Below are 19,334 nucleotides of genomic sequence, written 5' to 3' on the forward strand. Positions count from 1 at the left end.
TCTCCTAACGTCACGCATTTAACACAGTGATAGTAAAGCCCACGGCCAGTGCTGTGGGAGTCCCGTGTGAGCAGTTTACACGTGCAAATTCCTACAGTCCTTACAGCATGCCTCTGAAACATATTATTTTCATGCCCATTTGATAGATGGGGAAACTGAGGCACAAGAGGCACTGCTGGGTGCTTTAGCTGTGCTGAGCCCAGGCGCCTGGGGATGGGCACACAAGCAAGCTGAGTGGCTGAGGACTCAGGAAGCAGCGGCCCACCTCCCAGCTTGGGGCCTCCACGGGGCACTGGACTCCACCTCTGCATCCTAGATCATCACCTTGCTGTGGCACCAAGACCAAAGCACCGAGGCTCACGCCCAGGGAAGCGCGGCTCTTGCAGCTCACACACAGACACAGCGCGATCCGGCAGCCTTGGATGGTGGGGAGCGTGTGAGGACAGAGCGCTCCAGAAGACACACAGACAGACAAGACTCCGGCGAGATCAGCTGAGTTTTGAGTAGAGTCCTTGTCTTTCAGAGACACACGCTGAAATGGTTACAGAACAAGGGAGGTGACGTCAGGAATCTGGTTCAAGATCGTTGGGGCGGAGGGGCCTGGGTGGGCGGCTGGCTGGAGCAAGGCTGGCCCTGGGGGAGCCCGTGTGCAACACAGGGTTTGTTGGGCTGTGTTTTAACTTTCCCGTAATAACAACAACAATAATAATAATAGACTCTCACAGCCAACCCCAGGGGAAATCCATTAACTCAAAGCTCCCCCTGCCCAGGGTCCCTCTGCTCCCTGAGACCTGCCTAAGTGGCAGTCTGCAGGATCATGGGGTCTGTCCCTTGGAGAAGAGCACCCACGCCCCACGGGCAGGGCGGGGAGACAGCATCACAGCTCCTTGCTGAGGGTGAGGCCGCCCTGGAGAAGGGAGGCAGGGTGGGTTCGCACACACCCTCCTCTCCTGCCTGGGCACTTGTCCCTGGAGGTCCCCTCCCACCCCGACCGCCACCATCTGTGCTGAAACACAAGCACGTGGATCAAGGGTGCTGAGCCACTAGTGGCTTTCAAAGTGTGGCCCCCGGACCCCCAGCATCCACATGGTCTGGAAACCCCTTAGAAATGCAGTTTCCTGGGCCCCACCCCAGGCCTCCTGAGTCAGAAACAATCTGTGCTTTAAGAGGCCCCAGGGGATTCGGATACACGGTCTACACCATACACAGAAACCCAAGCCCCAGTCTAAGCGAGGATGCCCCCCCTTGTCTGACTGACAGATTAACTACTCTAAGACCACAGGAGGGGCCACGGAGTCTCAGCTTTGCTTCCTCCACCCCAGGGTTCCTCAAATCTGCACCTGTGACACCAGGGGCTGGCTCCGTCTTTGGAGGTGAATGGCATCACTACTGCATTGGCCCAAGGATGTGCCATGTGTTCCCAACGTTCAGCTGAGCTATCTCCACTGCCCAGGCAGTACTTTTTGAGCTACACAAGCATTATTGAAACCATGAACCTAAATAATGTTAATAATAATTCCATGGAAAACAACTGCAGTTAGAAACCCTGTCCCTGCCCTTCTACCCAGGAACGTGCCTTCACCCCACCGTGCCCTGCCGTAGGCCACGCATGTTGAACAGATGTAGTGTCACTTTCTCTCTCTTTCCAAAAAGCAGCCTAGGGCGTCACCAGCCCCCTCCTTCAGAAGAAGGAAGAGCAGCGTCTACGAGGAGCACGGGCCCCCCTTGCTCTTTCCCTCCTTTCCCAGGAGAAAGGCACAGAACTGGCTCGGGAAGAGGAAGCGGAACCTCTGCTGAGCATTTCAGATCATTCCCAAAGGGAAAAAAGAGAAGGAAAAGGTGGGAGAAGAAAACGAACAGCTAAGACGGATCCCGGTCCCCTCACCGAGTACAGGGCCCTGGGACGGCCATGAGGACACAAGGAATCACCTTGCCCAGAAGGGCCCCTTGCGAACATGGCTCAGCTTCCCAAGGCCAAACTGAGCTCGAGGCTGGGGGGCACGCCCCTCCTTCCCCTGCCCCCAGCACACCTGCACCCTCCCCTCCTGCAGGGCTCTCAGGCGCCAGGCAGCCCCTCCCACCCAGGCTTGTCTGCTGCCCCCCACAACGGGCCCCAATAACTGACCCAAATGGGCCAGGGCCCCCGTGCCCAGTGGGCGCACGGCTGGACCACTGTCCTCTCCAAGAGGAAGGCCTCCATGTCCAGCAAGATGAAACCACGGCTGTGCTCGCCAGTGTACATTCTTATGTATCAAAAAGACAGAAGGACCCGAGGCAGAGGCTCCATGCTACGCACCACCATTGGCAGGGCCACAGCTGTCTCTCTGAAGCACAGGGACGGGCTGCCGTGGGGGCTGTCCCACAGCAAACAAAGGCAGGAAGCAGCTGAGCCGCACCCCCTCACCTGCTTCCAGAATGGGCTGGCGGCCACTGTCTCAGCGCACTTGACTGTCATGACAGGCACCAAAATGTAAGCCGTGCTTGTCACTGGGAGGTGGAGGGTGCTTTTTGTGCCTTTGTGCCCGCCGGACCTGAAGAGCTAGACTTCACATCTGCAGATGGGGCCACCCCACCTGGCGAGGAAGGCTGGCCCGAGGACCACAGGTGCTCCACAAGTGACACCCAACAGCATATAAATATAAATATAAATTTGCACAAGGGCCAGAGAAAGAACACGAATGGCAAAGTGCCATCTGCATCCATCAACTGGGCACCTTCCTTCACACATGCCAGGGGTGCACCTCACAGCGCTCGAATGGGGCGGGTCTGCAGCCGCACCCTCGAAAAGCAGGCCCGTAGGTGCCTCCCTCTGATTGGCCAGCACCCCACTAGGGCTGGCAGGTGCCTCCCTCTGATTGGCCCATGGCTACATCTGCTTTAACTGCACTTTGCTGGACGAAATCGCCTGTTCGGCTGTCTGACTCCCCCGCTGCACCGAAGCTCCTTGTAGGGCAGAGGCTCCTCTACTGCTCACCTGTGCACCTGCAAGGCTCAGACAGGTGCTGGAGGGCCATAAACGCTGTCCAGCAAAACTGCTGACACACCCGCTTTCTGCACACAGGGACTGGCCCTTCCCTCTGCACATCCTGCACGGGCTGAGTCCACCTGGAGCGTCCCCACCGGCACGAGGGTGGCAGTCACTCCACGCTTCCCACCTAGGTTAAAATGCTCACCCTTTCTCACTGGGGGACCACTGCTTCTCCAATGCAAGCCTCAGAGTTTTTCAACTTAAGTCACTCCCCTACATACATGTATTTGGATGTCCCTTTGTGGCATTTATTTTTTAAAAAAAGGGGGAGGTGAGGTGCCAGCAGGAAAGTAAAGGACAGAAGAGGGACTTTCCCCCAGAGAGCACTGGCCTCGGGAACAGAAGACAGAGGCATCTTCCATTTCGTGGACAGAGACGTCCCCACACACAGGCTGGGCTCCTGCCCCCAGGGCTCCGAGTAATCAAATTTTGAGAAAAGTGGGTCAGACTGTGGTTCCATTTCTTAGGTCTGAGTCACCAAAGGATGGTGACATTTACTGCTAATGTGGGGTTATTACTTCAGTTGAGAATCTTCCAGAATAACTATTATGCTGATAGGAAGCTGACGGCTTGATGGCTGAGACTATTTGACACAGATGACACAGGGTGACCTGCCTCACCCACACCACGCGTGCGACAGCGCACCCATTCACTCACTCCGTGAACCCCAGCGGCCTGGAGCTGGGCTGATGCGAAACAGCATCTGAGACGGCTCAGCTCCCTCCGCCCACCCCCGAACGCACCCTCTGAACCTGGCCCGGCCCGGGACCGCACAAGGGCATACATCCATACGGCTCGGGCTCAGAACCTCGGAGGTAGCCATGAGTGGCCCAGTGAACTCACCAGTGGATGCTTTCCACGTTACCTGCTCTCACGCTCACCTGTGAGGGAGGCACCACTCGCCCTGCTCAGCACAGCGAGGGAGCCCCCCGGGGCCCGCGAGCGCAGAGTGGAGAACCCATAACCGCAGCCTCGAGCTGCGCTGGGGTCATGACAGTGACAACAGGGGCTCGCTCTGTGCTTGCACGGTCATGCACTGAGCCCTCACGAAAATCCTGTTGCAGCTGCATCATCAGCCCCTTCTCACAGATGGGGAAACTGAGGCACCGGGGGGTGAAATGCACAGCTGGGAGGAGCTGGAGCCAGGGTAGGAGCCCAGGCTATCTAGCCGGGCTGCCCGCCCTTCCCTGTCACGCCATACCCGGGTCTTCGTGCCGTGGCCTGTAGCAGCTGCAGTTCTGCCGGCCACCAGGGCCAAAGCAGACTCCGCCTTCAGGCTCTCGGTATCCAAGAGCCAGGCCAGAAAGTTCCAGACTAACATTTGGCAAAGTGCTGACACCAGATGAGTCGATTATATGGGAGAATATAAATAGAGGGAAAGCAGAAGCTATAATATAACATCGCCCTCCTGTGAGCAAAAACAGACACATCAAGTTGTCGGACCCTGCTGGACCCAGCCTGCCCCGCGGCAGAACCAGAGCCGTGCGGTCACCCAGAGGGCTCCACGGCCACGTATCGCCTCTTCCTCTCGCATCCGGCAGGGGGTGGGGCATGGTGAGCAGAGAGACGTCACCGTGCCATGAGCTCCCCAAACACAGTGGGCCCTGCACGCACAAGCAAGTCGGGACAGCCTTGTAGATACATGGGCGTGAACACGCATGTGTGTGCACGCTCACACACACACATATACCCACAAGTACACACACAGATATGTCATACACACAGACACAAAAACACAGGCACATGGATCACACGCCATGCAAACATGCACACTGTACACACACGCATACGCCCTGACGCACACAGGAGTACAGCCCGAGGATCAGCTTGTCAAGCATTTCCACACGCATTGCCTCGCGTGACTGCAGGAGGACCCCACAGGGTTACGTGGGACGGTGCACCCACCGTGCAGACTGACCCCTCTGGGGGATCAGAGCCCGCGGGGGTCTCACCAGCGGCCAGCGCCGACTTGTGCCCAGACACACCTCCCTCTCCTGTGCTTCTGGAACAGTTGTGTGTAAAGAGGATTATGGAAACAGTGCTTTCTCCTCCGCAAACACAGCACTCAAACGGGAGCTGCGATCACGTCCTACACTCCCGGTGCTTAAGGCAGGTCAGGCGCGCCACCGAGCTGTTTGCGGGTGTTGCCTCCGTGAACCCTCACAGCCACCCCTCAAAGCGAGAAATGCGACTCTCCCCGTTTTCGGGAGGGAAAACTGCAGTGTGGTGACCTGTCCCAGCCCAGCCAGCCTGAGAGCCTCGCAGAGGCAGAGAAACAAAGTCTGCAGGGTCCCGGCCTGTGACTGCCGTGCTGCCCCGGGGCTCAGCAGCTGATTGTCAAGGAATGTCCCCTCCCACATCCGACCACCTGACATCCTGCACAGGGACCCCAAATTGTCCCCAGAAGCCCCACATCCCAAGCCGAGGCTGTCACCTGTCTTCAGGGCTGTGCAGACCACTCTCACGGTGCCAGGGGGCCTCCCGCCCCAGTGCAGGGATGTAGGAGGAGTGGGGCAGAGAAGGGGTTAATGAAGCGCCCAGGACCTACCACTGGCTTCCCCTGTGGGGCACTTGCTTCCTCCTGGCCACGGGCTCCCGCAAAGGGGTGCTGGGGGCGCCCGCAGCCAACCGTGTTAATGAGGGGCTTTCCAGGCAGGGGAAGTGGCCCCGGAGAACTCTGGGACAGGGGTTGGAGTGTCCTGCCAGGAGGGAGGGACGAAGGGTGAGATTAAAACCAGAGATGGCTGAGGGCCTGCGAAGGAGACTCCTTTCTGCAACAAAAGGGGGGGAAGGCCAGTGCAACGTCACCTCCTCCAGGAAGCCCCTCAGCTCTCTCCAGTGGAGGCTACACTCCCAAATGTAAAGTATTGTTTTAAACAATACTCAGCATGTCCCACATGGCCACGAGTAAAACGAACAACAGTGTCTGCCTGTCAGACTGGCTGCCCTGGCGAGAATGAGGGGTCCCCCCATGCACCTCTGTCTCTCCATAGTCCCCAGGCCCTGAGGACATTTGGAGAGGCCTCTTTAGCCAAGAGGAGGGGACTGTGGCCAATCAGGTCCCTCCTCTGGAAGGCAGTGGAGTAAAAAAAAAAAAAACAGGGAGGGAGGAGGGAAGGAAGGAAGGAGGGAGGGTAGAAAGGAAGAAAGGAACTTAGACTCATGTTGGCCAAATGGAACGCCTCCCTCAGGGCCCTGCTCAGACGGGACCCCAGGCCGGGAGGATGCTCAGGGCACTGGGCCTCTCCCAGGGACATGATAAACCGATGTGAAATGAGAAGGTAAAACTCCGACAAGGCTAAGAGTGACATGCCAGGCAGAAGGGTAGACAGACCTGCCTGGAGTCCCTGCTCCAGGCCTCTGTCCCCTCGCTGGCCTAAGTGAGGACCCAACGAGATGACGTGGCTGGTGCTCAACACAGGCCAGGCAAGTGCCAGAAAATCCATCCCCATATGTAACTGTCTAAAGGCTGTTCCCAGAGCCATGTGACGTGACGGGGAGGGACAGATCCCGCGAGGCTCCTGAGTGGGTGCCCTCAGGGGAGTGGGTGACTCATCCTTGGCCTCCAGGGGCTGCTCTCTGTCACTGCTATCAAGTGGGGTTCTTGGTCTGTTCCCCACACCCCCTGCTCCCGCCCACAAAGTCTGTACCCCAGGAAGATGGGATGGGGCAGTCCAGGCAAGAGACGGGCCAGACAGCTGGAGGGCAGGGACCAGGCTGGCATCAGCTGTGCTCGGCTAAGGGCGTGGCGGTGGGGAGAGGCCAGAAATGTCTGAAGGGTGGGGCAAAGGGGCCGGCTCTGGCCAGCACCCCAGAAACAGCCCAGGAGCAGCAGCTCTGTAGGAGACACGGGGGGACTGGCACCGGAAGGACACTCCTGCCCAGGGCCACTGCTGGGTGGTCGCAGCCCTGCGCAGAACCACAACTCCAAGCCCTCCGGCCACTGAGATCTGGACCAGAGGAGGGAGGGGGCTCCAGGGCTGGGGGAGTCACCGGGCTTCTGAACCCCTCCCACCGTCTGTTCTTTCACGGGGAGCAAGAGGGAGAGGGCAGAGGATGGAAAAGGATGTCTTTCCAGCCAACTTGATTGAGTCAGAGGAAATTTAACCATTTGATATCTGTCAAGTCTCACAAAACTTGGCCGACTCTCCCACAAATTATTGCAAAAAGCGATCACGTGACTGGAGTCAACCAATGGTGTGCCCAGGAGATGACCTCAATTTCCAAATATTGGGGTCATGTTTCATTTCCCATACTCTCCTTCCCCGTTACAATGTTAAGCAGCCCCAAATGCAATCTTACTTTTCATTCCTTCACACACTTGGCCTAGAAGAAGGTAGGAAAAAGAGCTGTGTTCAGAGAAAACTCGGAAAACATCTGGCAAATCCCAAGATGGAGAAGAGAAAAGGCCCGCGCTGAGGACCTCCCCCCGCGCCTGCATCTGGCCGCGAGCTGAGGATGACTTCCAAATGGTCCCACCCTGGTTGGTGGAGAGGGGTTTGCAAACCCCACCACGAAAAGCGGCTCCTTCACAGGCTTCTAAACGTCTGTTTTGACAAAGACAAAATGTCCAACTCCACAGCCAGCTGCCCTGTGCCATCCTGGCAGTCCCACAGTTGGGGGGAGGGAGGGGGAAGGAGGCGGGAGAGGTGGATGCAGGGTCTGCCAGCTGCACCGCCAGCCCCGGCCTTCTGGGTGACAATTTCCCTGCAGGATTCCCTCCTGAGGCGCTGGGGAAAACCCCACAGAGGCACTGAGACAGGGCCAAGTCCCCGGGAAATGGCATGGTCCCCTGACCACATCCTCCTCCTCCTCTCCACTCCACTCTTCTATGAACCTCTATTGTCCCCCACCTTCGACTAACCCCTGGAGAAACACAAGGCCAGTTAGCCCAGGGTCACGGGAGAGTTGGTGGCAGCCCCGGATAAGACCTCCAGTCCTGGGAGCCAGGTCAGGCTCCTCGCTCCTCCCTGGGAGCCCCGGAGCAGCCCCGCACCCTGACTCCTCATCCGTACCAGCCCAGCAAGCCCTGGTCATGCCAGGGAAAAAGGAAAAGAATCTTTTAATTATTGGCAAGTGGAACATGGAATGATTCTTCTCACTTGTCTTCCCATTACCAAGTAGAGAAAGCAGCCTTCTCCCTGGGGGACAGCTAGCTGGCACAGCTGTCCATTGAGCCCACTGTCCCTTCCCTCCGCACCAGAAGCTCTGAGCCGTCATCTCCTCACCTGCCCGTGGGGACTCGGGGCACCTTCCAGGGCTTTGGGCTCTGATGTCTGAGGGTCTGTGAAGACCCACCCCGGAGCTACCACCAAAGGTGACGCCTAGGAAAACACTCCCCGTCAGGTAGCTGTGCCAGGGAGTCGGAACTGCGAGAACCCGGGCAGGGCACAGTCAGCACCCGCCTGGAGGAGCCCCCCTAGGGACGCAGGGCTCCTTCCAAGGGCAGGAGGAATCCCACAGCTGTATGTCATCCAAACCACTTACAGCCCTGCCGTGGAGACCCGCTCCCGACTCTGCTCCAGGCATACAATCTCTGCGCAGGGAACCTAAGAAACGCTGCTTCCCATGGGGTACAGGGGGGCTGGCGCTGTGGGATTAGGAGCAGGGCTGGTCTACCACCCTGCAAGGCTCCCCAGTGCTACTGAGCACTCAGGCGGCCAGGACTGCAAGAAACCCTGTCCCCAGGGAAAGCAGGGAGCCAGCCCAGCCTGGAGGGAGAGCGCGCCTGGGGCAAGGCCGGCGCTGGGGGCAGAAGCTTTTGGGATGCCCCCACTCCAGGAGCACCGCAGGACGAGTCCAGATTTGAGGACGGTGACTCTAGGGGGCGGCCCTGTCCGGCTTTCGGCAGAGGAAGTTCTGCTGCGGGGCAGTGTGGGCAGAGCGGGGCGCCTGCGATGTGGGACGGAGAACGCAAGGTTTCGGGACAAAAGTTTGCCCGCCTCGTGGACAGCCCCTCTTGCCGGTCCAACTCACAGCCCCACCCGGCCCGCAAGTTTGGGGACTCTGGCGGCGCGTCTCCCCCTCCGGGCCCCCAGCCAATGGCATTCGCTGTCTCGTGCATTCCACAGGCCAAGGGGGAAAGTTCGCAGGCGCGGAAGAGGCGGGCGAAGGCGCCTGGGTTGACAGCGGCGCCCGGCCGCGCGCCCCGTCCAGCAGCCCCGCGCCCCCGCGCACTTACCTGCGCGGCTCGGAGGCGGCGCCCACAGCAGCAGGAGCAGCAGAAGCGGCAGCGGCGGGGGCAGCAGCGGGGCGCCCGGGCGGCGCGGGCTGCGCGCTTTCCAGCGGGTGTGGACGTCCATGCCGGCGGGGCGCAGGCTGGGGCGCACAGGGGCGCTCAGAGGCGCACGGGGACGCACGGGGGCGCGGGGCTCGGCCCGGGCGGCGGACTCAGCAGGGACCGCGCCACTTCAGGAGGGCATGGGGAGCTCGGCGCCTGCCCGTTCTCCTTTGTGACGGTGGCTCTTCTGGAGGGGCGGCTGGCGCGCTCGCCCACGGGCGGGAGGACTTGATTCTGGCCCGCGGGGCGGCCGGGACCCCGCTCGGCTCGCTCACCCTCGCCTCCTCCTCCTCCCGCAACTCCTTCTCGCCTCCTCCTCGTCGCCGCCGCCCCGCGACCCGCTCCCCGTGGGCGCTCCGCTCGAGTGAGGTCCTGCGCCAGCCGCGGGGACGAGGAGTGCGGACCTCGCCTTGGGCGCCGTGCACTTTTTTCCCCCTTTCCTCCCTCCCTCTCTCCTGGCAGGCGGCCGCGGAGGCTGTCGATCCCGGAGGCCCGCAGCAAATCAGAGCCCGGCGCTGCGCTCGGCCCGGCCAGCCCCCGCCTCCCACTGGGCGCCGCGGGCGAGGGGTGGGGACAGCGGGCGAGTCGCGGCGAGGAAGGGGCTGGCCCGGGGCGGGAGCGGACGTGGGGCGGGCGCGGCGCCCCTGCTCCTTCTCCGAGCGGGCGGCGGCCGGGGGCGGCCTTGGGGCGCAGCGGCCCACCCTGGTCCCCCACTCTTCCTTCCCCAGGTGCCCGCACCTGGCGGAGCTCCAAGATCCAGTGCGGAGGGGCTGCAAAGTTTGATCGCTTTGGGTTCGAAAGAAAGAGTTGCAGCTCACCCCGCCTAACTTTTTCATTAACGGAGGAACTCAGAGCTCCTCTTCTGGGTGGAGACTAAACTTCCACTCCAGCCAGATCGGGGCGCCCAAGACTGTGGCGACGTGTCAACCCGGACAGAGGACCTTCCACCTCCCTCTTCACTGCAGATTGGCATGGGACCCCAGTTAGGGTCTGACGTCCCAAGAGGTCCCAAGCCTCCATGTACTTGGACACCGAACATCTGGGTTATTAATCAGAAGTTTGGCTCTGCTGTCCCGCCCTCCCCCTAGACCCCTTCCCCTCGCCCCTGCCTACTCCCTGGTGGCCCCTCTGCAATAAAAAGGAAACCAAAGAAGACATCCCCTTTGGGAGTTGACAGCTGGCTAAGCAGAGGGCATTCCTGATCTGCTGCCCTGGGGGAGGAGCCCCCGGAGCTCCACCTCCCGCCCGCACTTCTGGGAGCCCTTCGGAGGTCTCCCAGGTCTCCTGGGGCAGGAGGCCTGCCAGGCTCTGGGTGGTGGGTGGGAGTCTCCCCCTCAGACTTTCTCAAGCCCAGGGTCCTCTCCGCACAGCCTGCTGAAGCCTGACCCTCGCTTCTTCCCGGAGGGCTGCAGAGTTGTTGTCAAAACAAGGAATGGAAGTGAATCAAGAAGGCTTTTCAAACCCCAAGCCATCCCGTTCCCTTTGAGCAAACAATTCAGCCAGCAATGCCAGACAGGGCTGGGACTCCCCTCTCCAGTTACATCTCCAGACTGGGCGTGAAATTCCCCAAATGCCGTTTAATCCCCAACACTCTGGAAGCAGGAGATGAGGAAGGCAGGCAGAGGTTAAGTTTGCGGGGATGGCCCTGAGCTGGCTCTCGAGGGAGTGGCAGGCAGGTTGCCCGTGCTCACTAGTGGTTCAGCTTTCAGCCTCCGTACCTGCCGAGTCCACTCCTGTAGGTATTCAGCGTCGCACAGGACAGGACTGAGAAGGTCTGCATGCACGGCAGGGAGGGTGCTTGAGATGCATTCTGCAAAGGCAATGTTATATTTGGCTTTTATATTTCTGTGTTATTTGATTATTTTTTACAGCTTGTGTAGATCATATATGTGATGGGGCAATGTGTATGCATGTGAGTTGGGAGCGTGTGTGCATATGCATATGTGAGTGTGTGTGTGCACATGTGTGAGAGGGGTGTGTGCATGTGTGTGCAGGCGTGTGCAGGTGTGTACATGTGTGAGAGAGGTGTGTGCATGTGTGTACATGTGTGTGTGCAAGCGTGTAGAGATGCATGTGTTGGATAAGCTGTAGCGCTGGTGCTTTTGTTCCCTGCGCCCCTCAGTGAGTGAGCAGTTCCACCTAACACTCCCTGAGCACGAGCCCCACGTGGCCCCCCACACCCACCACGGGAAGGCCAGCTGTCCCCTAAAGACAGGGGTGCTGGCACAGGTCAGTGGCCTGATTATCAGGAGAGAGTGCAGATTCTCCGATCCCAGCCTTGGGCATGCTGTCCTTTTCCCCAAGGACACATGGGTCTCCTTTTCCAACAGTCACACGTGTGCATCGGTACTTGTCAGCCACCTGCAGACACCCGTAACTCAGAACCGGCGTCTGAACTTTGGCCTGGGTTAACACAACTAGTCCCTTAGGAGCTGAAAGTCAAGTGACCACCCCAAGGTCCCCCCAAGATTTGACCTCCCAACAACAATAAGAAGTCACAGGCCTGTGACTCACGGATGCAGCAGCCGCGACAGGCATTTTATCCTCTCCTGGAGAGCGAGTGGGGCAGTGGCTTGGCCAGGTCGGCAAACGTGCTTCCACCCTCATCCGAGCCTGCAGTGGGGCAGAAAGGCAAGTTTCTATGCCACCAGGTAACTCACAGAGAAGTCCCCAAACTCCGCGGCCTGATCCAGGACAGCAGGAGGTAGCTGTGACTGCAAGGGTGAGGACCAGAATTGCATCGTGGCAGCAGGAATATCAGGCTGGCAGGCCTCCTGCCAGAGGGGCCTCAGTCCCGTGCACTCTGGCCTTATAGGCAGTGGTGTGACTCCAACCCCCCGAGTGGGGGTGGCCCCCGGTGTGCCTGTGTGTCTTCCTCCCTTCTCTAATTCATCCCAGTTTCCTGTCCAGGCCCTCCCTGGGCACCGACTCCTGCGTGGCGCTGGCCATGGAAGGGGCCATCCTGCCCCAGTGCACAGCTCGGCCACCCTCAGCCCCGCCGCCCACTCCCACGGCACCTGTAGGGAACGGGACAGGCGGGTGTGCCCTGCACTTGACTCCTGGGGTCTGACTGCTCAACTTCCCTTCCATGCCCTGTTTCTTCTCATTTACTTTTTAAGCCGTGAGCCTCGAGAGGGCACCCATGGCAGGCAGCAAGCGCTGTCCTCTCATGGAGCTGACGGTTCCTCACCCATCCTAAGGGGTCACACCAGCCTCCCCAAGTCACTGCCTGGCAGGAAATGGCCAGCCCCTCCCCCGGGTGAAGCCCTCGAGGGGCGGCCAGGTTCTCTCTCACCTTCCCCCAGGCGAGAGCTCCAGCCCCGCAGAGGAGATGGAGGAAGCCAGGCGGCCATCTTCATGGCGTGCGGGACGCAGGTGTCTGCCTGCCCTCCGGGAGTTTATGGTCCACTGAGGAGGGCCCACGAGGGCCTGGCCGAGTGCCTGGAGCTGCCCATGCTGTCCCAGGCAGGGGACACATTAGGGCGTGAGTCCCCCCAGCTGCCCGAGGAGAAGCCGCCAAACCTGCATCCTTCAGCTGATGTCCCGGGACCCGGCCAGCCCCAGAGCCACACAGACTTCTGCTAGAATCCCAGCGGCCCAGGCATCAGCCATGCGACCTTGGGCAAGTGAGTTCCCTTCTCTGAGCCTCAGTTTGTTATCTGTGAGTCGGGGATGAGGAACCTGACCTCTGCAGACCCCTGTGAAGCTTAGATGAGAAGACGGGTGAGGGAGACCTGGCCGGGTGCTGGGTGCTGGGACATGGGTGTCCCCTGCCCTCCCCTCTGCCTGCATCCTGCAGCTGGACGCTCTTCCACCCCTGACCCTCCAAGACTTCTGTTCTCCCTCCAGGGCACCCGTTTACCTGTACCATCTCACTCAATCCAGCAAGAACCCTTTGAAATAGGAAGAAATGGAGGCCCAAAGAGGTCAAGCTATTCACTCGAGGTTGCACAGCAAGGGCGTGGCTGAATCCAGACTGGATCCCAGATCTTCCTGACTCAGCCCTTAGCCGCCATGCGACCCTGTGCTCCACAAGCAGAGTGGACCAGGGAGGACCTGAGGGCCGGCCAAGGCGGAGGACAAGTCCTGCTGGCTGCAGAACTCCTGACCCCATGCCGCCCCTGGTTTGCCTCTGACCCCTCGGCCTTGACCCAAGCCCATGTAAGCTGCAGCTTCTCAGCAGACCAGGGGCCACTGCTCTGCCCACAGAGCCAGCGGGACTCTTGCTCCGTGCCAGGGTGTGGGGAGGAAGGGACAGGGCCCCTTGAATCCCAGCGTCATCTCTGAGCAATTACTTGGAAAAGTGACCACCTTCAAGGCCTCGGACAAAGCGTGTCCCTTGTCACCTTGTTTTTGAAGCATTCTTCGTCCTGTGTCCACCCAGTGGAGGAGAGGGTGGGGGGGCCGAGGGCGGCTCCTGAGGTTGCCGGGCTCCCGTGCGTGAGTCGCCCGGGCTGCCGTGACAAGGCGCCACAGGCTGGGTGGCTTAAGCAGCAGGAACTTACTGTCTCTCAGTCCTGGCGGCTGCAAGTCCAAGATCAAGGTGTGGGGAGAGTTGTTTCCACCTGAGGCCTCTCTCCCTGGCTCGTAGATGCCGCCTTCCCCCTGTGTCCTCACGTGGTCGCCCCTCTGTGTGTGTCTGTGTCTTAATCTCCTTTCTCACAAGGACACTGGTCAGATTGGAGGACGGCCCACACTAATGATCCCATTTTAACTTAATTATCTCCTTGCAGGCCCTGTCTGCACACAGTCGCGCTCTGGTAGTGGGGGCTCTGGACTCTAGGGGGTGCAGGTCCGCCCACAGCACCTCCGCAATCCCACCTCCGGGCCTTCTGCAGAGACCCAGGCAGGGGTGGAGGGGCTCTGCGTGCCAGGACAGTAGGGGCTTTTCGCTACCTAAGGCGCCCTCCTGCTGCGTGGAGCAGGGGCGAGGGGGCAGTGACCCTGTCCAGCAGGAGGGACCTCCGACTGAACGTGCTGCCACTCGGGCCATTGGCCCCTTTAGCACATGGCACTGAGCCTCTCCTCAGTGGCACTGTCCACCCTGGGGGTGAGAGTGGGACTACAGATTCAGACACAGCCGCCTCTTCCAAAGGCTCCCAGCCCGTTCCAGAGCCTCCTGTCTCTTCCTCCTTCCCCGCAACTTGCCTTTCCTTTTCTGGGAATGGGGTGGGCCCCGGCCAGCACCAGGAACACCCTCTTATCCGGATGTGGCGCGGTACAGGTGACTAAATTGCAGCCTTTGTGACAAGTGTTTCTGAGAGCAGGTGTGCACAGAGGCAGGAGTGTTTGAGAGCAGGTGTGAATGGGGCCAGGTGTGCACCAGGGCAGGTGTACACCAGGGCAGGTGTGCACAGGGCCAGGTGTGCACCAGGGCCAGGTATGCACCGGGGCAGGTGTGCACAGGGGCAGGAGTGTATGAGAGCATGTGTGAATGGGGCCAGGTGTGCACAGGGCCAGGTGTGCACCAGGGCAGATGTGCACAGGGGCAGGTGTGCACAGGGCCAGGTGTGCACAGGGCCAGGTGTGCACCAGGGCCAGGTATGCACCGGGGCAGGTGTGCACAGGAGCAGGTGTGCACCAGGGCAGGTGTACACGGGGGCAGGAGTGTATGAGAGCAGGTGTGAATGGGGCCAGGTGTGCACCAGGGCAGGTGTACACCAGGGCAGGTGTGTATGGGAGCAGGTGTGCATGGGGCCAGGTGTGCACCGGGGCAAGTGTATACAGGGGCAGGTGTGCACAGGGCCAGGTGTGCACAGGGCCAGGTGTGCACCAGGGCAGGTGTGCACAGGGCAGGTGTGTATGGGAGCAGGTGTGCATGGGGCCAGGTGTGCACAGGGGCAGGTGTGCACAGGGCAGGTGTGTATGGGGGCAGGTGTGCATGGGGCCAGGTGTGCACAGGGACACACAGCCACGCATCGTCAGTGGGACACAGGCCTTGGAACACTGTGTGGCCCTGTCTGCGCTGCCTCTGCCTCTGGAGGAGCAGCCACAGGTCTGACATCGGCCCTGCCTGAAGTCTGTGCACCATCGAGACATGAGAGTGAGTGGAGACAGCTGGGAAGAGCCCCTAGGCCTAGTCCTGGTGTTCACACTGAACCCCAGGGCCCAAGGTTCGGTCCACACTGCTGTGGGCTTAACTGAAATGGTTTGTTCATGAAGCCCTCCCCTGTCTGTGCCTCAACCTCCACCAGGGTGGTGGGGGTTATGGATTTTAGGGTGGTGATTTCAGGGGTACTTAGGAAGTGAAGGCCTCTTCCTCCCCCTACCCCAGCCTCCCCCATCCCAGAATCGAGCACACACACTCTTCCCCTCCCAGAGCTCCCGGCCAGGACTCCATGGCGCCGGGACCCCAGCCTGAGCAGGCACACCCACACCGGCGAGACCAAACCTACACGCCTAACGGGGGCTTCAGTTCCCTCCCCTCACGGCTGCGGCACATCTGCGGGGGGGCCAGGAAGCAGGGCTCTCAACAGCCACGGCCGGGGAGCCAGCCCCCCACCCCGGAGTACAGGGACAGCAAGCATAAGTCACTGAGGATCAGGGCTGTGACACGGATGGGGAAAGCAGCCCTGCGTCCCCACGCTGCACGGCTGTTTCCATGTCCTGTCCGAGAGGGCCTGGCTTTGCTGGACCTGAATGTCCCATCAGCTGCCAAGTAAACCTCACAAAGTGATGGAATTTCCAGGCAAGACAGCCCATGACAAGCAGCAAACCGACTTTAGACACACGGATGAGCTGCAGTTGATCCAGACAACAGTGGGCCGACACTCACCATCCACACCGAGACTGGCCGGGCGTGGCACCTCCAGGACAGCGCTCCATGGAGAAAGGTGGCGTTTGCAGCCCGGGAAAAATGCTGGCTGGGAAGATCCCCATTGACTCCTTCAGAGACCCCTCTGCATAGGAGGAGCGAGATGCCCCCCAGGGACCAGCCAGATGGTACAGATGCACACGGCATTTCTAGGGTGTCTGTGACGCGCCCCACACGGGGGTCTCCCTGGATTGTTTCTGGCACAAGCATCCATGGAGTCCCGAGCAGACGCAGGCGGCCCCCTGGGTGTGAGCAGCTGACGTGCCTCACCAGGGACTCAAAGGCCGTGCTTCCCCGCTCCGGCCTCAGCCCTGCTCCCGGAGACGGGGCAGGTGCGCACCCCTGCACAGGTCGCTGTGAGGGACACCTGAGATGCCTCCTGGGTGGTGCCAGGCACAGAGTAGGTGCTCAGAAAAGGCTCCACCCGCCCTGCTTCCAGCATCTGGATCCAGCGGGGAAACTGAGCCTCAGGGCGTGAAACAACTTAACCAGGAAGCAGAGGGGTTGAGGCGAGCCCCGCCCAGGCCTGAGCAGGGCTTTCCATTGACCGTGCTCACCTGAGCGCCTCTCCAGGACTCTGTGAGCGCAGGGAGGTGGCACCTGCGGAAACACCTAGCGGACTGTAGACAACTTCCTCGGAGACATGAGGGGTCCCTGCTCCCATCTGCAGGGGGGGCCGCCCAGACCCCCTGGGGACCCAGACGCCCGGTCCCCCTGCCAGGAGCTGAGTCCTTTGCCCAAATAGCCCTTCCTGGAGCCCAGACACCCCCTGCTCAGGGGCGACCCCCATCCAAGGACTGGTTGTGGGAAGGTTCGAGGTCCCGTCGCCTTGCTGGGATGTGGGACAACTGCGAGGGGCCGTCCCTGCTCCAGAGCCCTGCAGGAGGGGCTCTGCGAGGCTGCTCTCGCCCTGCCACCGGCCTCATGCACAGAGCCCTCCCAGGGACCCCAACGCCCCAGCGACAGGTGGCTGCAGGGCTTGGGGTGGGCACTGTAGGGGGGGCAGCGGCAGGTGTAGGAGCACAGCCCAGGGCCCAGGCCCTGCCGGGGGGAGGAGGGCCCTCTGTGCTGTGAGGACCTGGGTCCCCCAAGGGCAGGGAGCCCACCTGGCCCCCCTGGTTTGGGTTCGCCGTGGGATGCACATTTCTGTGCAAGGCACCCCTGAGGGATAACTGGACCCTCGTTCAGGACGAAGCCTGTGGGGGTTTCACGGCCCACACACACACACACACGCTCCGCCTCCCGGGCGGTGGGGCCGTTCCGGGCTGGGCAGCGTCCCTGCAGGGCTGCTTGGTGGAACCAGCCGAGCTCATTTTTTTAAAGTTCCAGTCCGAGAGCCCTGGCAGCTTTGTCTCGGTCCTTGCGTTCGTGTCCTGGAGCTGCTACAGCAAAGGGGCTTAAAACAGCAGAAATGTTTCTCTCCCGGTTCTGAGACCAGAAGTCAGGACCACGGTGCCCAGGGCCGTGCTCCGGCGCCCCCTCCCCAGGTTGCAGGGGACGGTCCTCACGGCCTCCTGGGCGTCCCTCGGACTCTGCCTGTGTCTTCGCGCCTCGCCCTCAGCGGGTGCCTGTTGTTAACCTCCTCTGCCTCCCTCCTACGTGGTCACCGCGATGGCATTCAGGGTCCCCTGGCTGATCCAGGGTGACCTCCGCATCTCAGCGTCCTTAACTTAATCACATCTGCCAGGCCCTTTCCAAATAAGGTCACGTCACAGCTCTAGGGTTAGAACATGGTCCTATATTTTTGGCCGCCTTTCAGCCCACTACCGTCCTGGACACGACAAAACAGGCCCCCACGCCCACGTGCCCACGTGCTCCCGCCCGTGCAGGGCAAGAAGACAGCGGGGCAGAGACGGCCACGGCTGGGAATGAGGGCCAGTTGTTCCTGCTGCTCAGCCAGGTGCCGAGGCAGAGACCTGTCCCCAACAGGAGGGTGCAAGCTGGCAAGGGGACAAGGGAGCTTGGGCGGAGGCCGCGTGCGATGGCGCGTTGCTAGGCAAGACACACGCCGTCTGGAACTGTTGTTTTTTCCAGGAGCCTCTAGTCTTATTTGTTTTCCTTTGTGGTGTTGAACCCATGTTTTCAATGGAAATATCTCCCAGATTAGATTTTCTTCCATAAGAGGAAGTAAAAAGGAATATAGAATTTAAAATGAGTCTCCCAACTGGAGTGAGCCCAGGGGTCGTATTTATTCTGTCCTCGAAGTCGCTGGGCCTGGTCCGCGCCGGGAGGCTGCACATGACTGCGCGGCCCAGGGGCAGGAGGAGGAGGAGGAGGGACCCCGAGCACACGGGCCACCCGCCCTCTTTAATGCCCACTGCCCTCGAGACACAGCAGCAGGCAGCTTGCAGGGGACACTCACGCTCAGGGTTTGGAGCATCCAAGGCCACCGAGTGCCCAGGTCAAAGGTCCAGGATGACATTCCAGGCCCATCCCCCCAGGTGCCTGCTCTTTCCACGCAACCTTCCAGCTGCAATATTCCTGACGCTCAGGGCCTGCGGGCGCACAGGACAGGGGTGCTCGTGGGGGTGGGTGGGGGACCCTGGGAAAGGCTGGCTGTGGCAGGCGACACTGGGTCCCAAAGAGAGGTCCACGGCCCAACCCCTGGAACCCGGGAACGGGGTCTTGTTTGGGAAAGGGCCTTGGCAGGTGCGAGTGAGTTAAGACTTCGAGGTGCAGAGGTCATGCTGGGCTGCCAGGTGGGCCCTAAATGCCGTCAGAGGCCTCATAAGAGTAGGCAGAGGAGATTGTGAACAGCCACACAGGAGAGAAGGCCACGAGAAGACGGAGGCAGAGATTGGAACGAAGCGGCCACGAGCCAAGAACACTGGAGCCACCGAAGCTGGAGAAGGCAGGGAGGACCCTCCTCTTCCTCCAAGGAGCCTGCAGAGGGAGCGTGGCCCTGCGGCGTCTGGACTTCCGACTCCTGGGCTCCAGCGCTGCGGGAGAAGATACTCTGCTGTCTTAATCACCAGCTGTGGTATCGTGTCACCGCAGCCACAGGACACTGACGTGCCGTCCAGCGCGGCCTCCCCACTTCCCCCTGCAAATGCCCAAAGCTCGGAGCTGTGGGAGCCCAGAGCTCCCCGCTGTCAGGCATGGTGATGCGTCTCCAGCCGCCTGCTGTCACCCCCACTCCCCTGTTCTGCCACCATCTCTTCTGCTCCCGGGCACGGCTGTCTCAGGTACCTGGCATCGGGAGCTGACCACCC

At 60.7% G+C, this 19,334-nt stretch overlaps 1 protein-coding gene across 2 annotated transcripts in view; it reads right to left on the reverse strand.

Moving 5' to 3' along the window:
• Window positions 1–9,677, reverse strand: part of COL5A1 (collagen type V alpha 1 chain) — a 153,850-nt gene extending 144,173 nt beyond the window's left edge. For both annotated transcript variants that reach the window (XM_069477046.1, XM_069477044.1), the window contains exon 1: window positions 9,210–9,677. In XM_069477046.1, the coding sequence (XP_069333147.1) occupies window positions 9,210–9,330 (121 nt within the window). In that variant the 5' untranslated portion in view covers window positions 9,331–9,677. The remainder of the gene's footprint in view (window positions 1–9,209) is intronic.
• Between the last annotated feature and the right edge of the window lie 9,657 nt (window positions 9,678–19,334).

This window comes from Eulemur rufifrons, chromosome 7, assembly GCF_041146395.1.
Source record: "Eulemur rufifrons isolate Redbay chromosome 7, OSU_ERuf_1, whole genome shotgun sequence".
Classification (NCBI taxonomy): domain Eukaryota; kingdom Metazoa; phylum Chordata; class Mammalia; order Primates; family Lemuridae; genus Eulemur; species Eulemur rufifrons.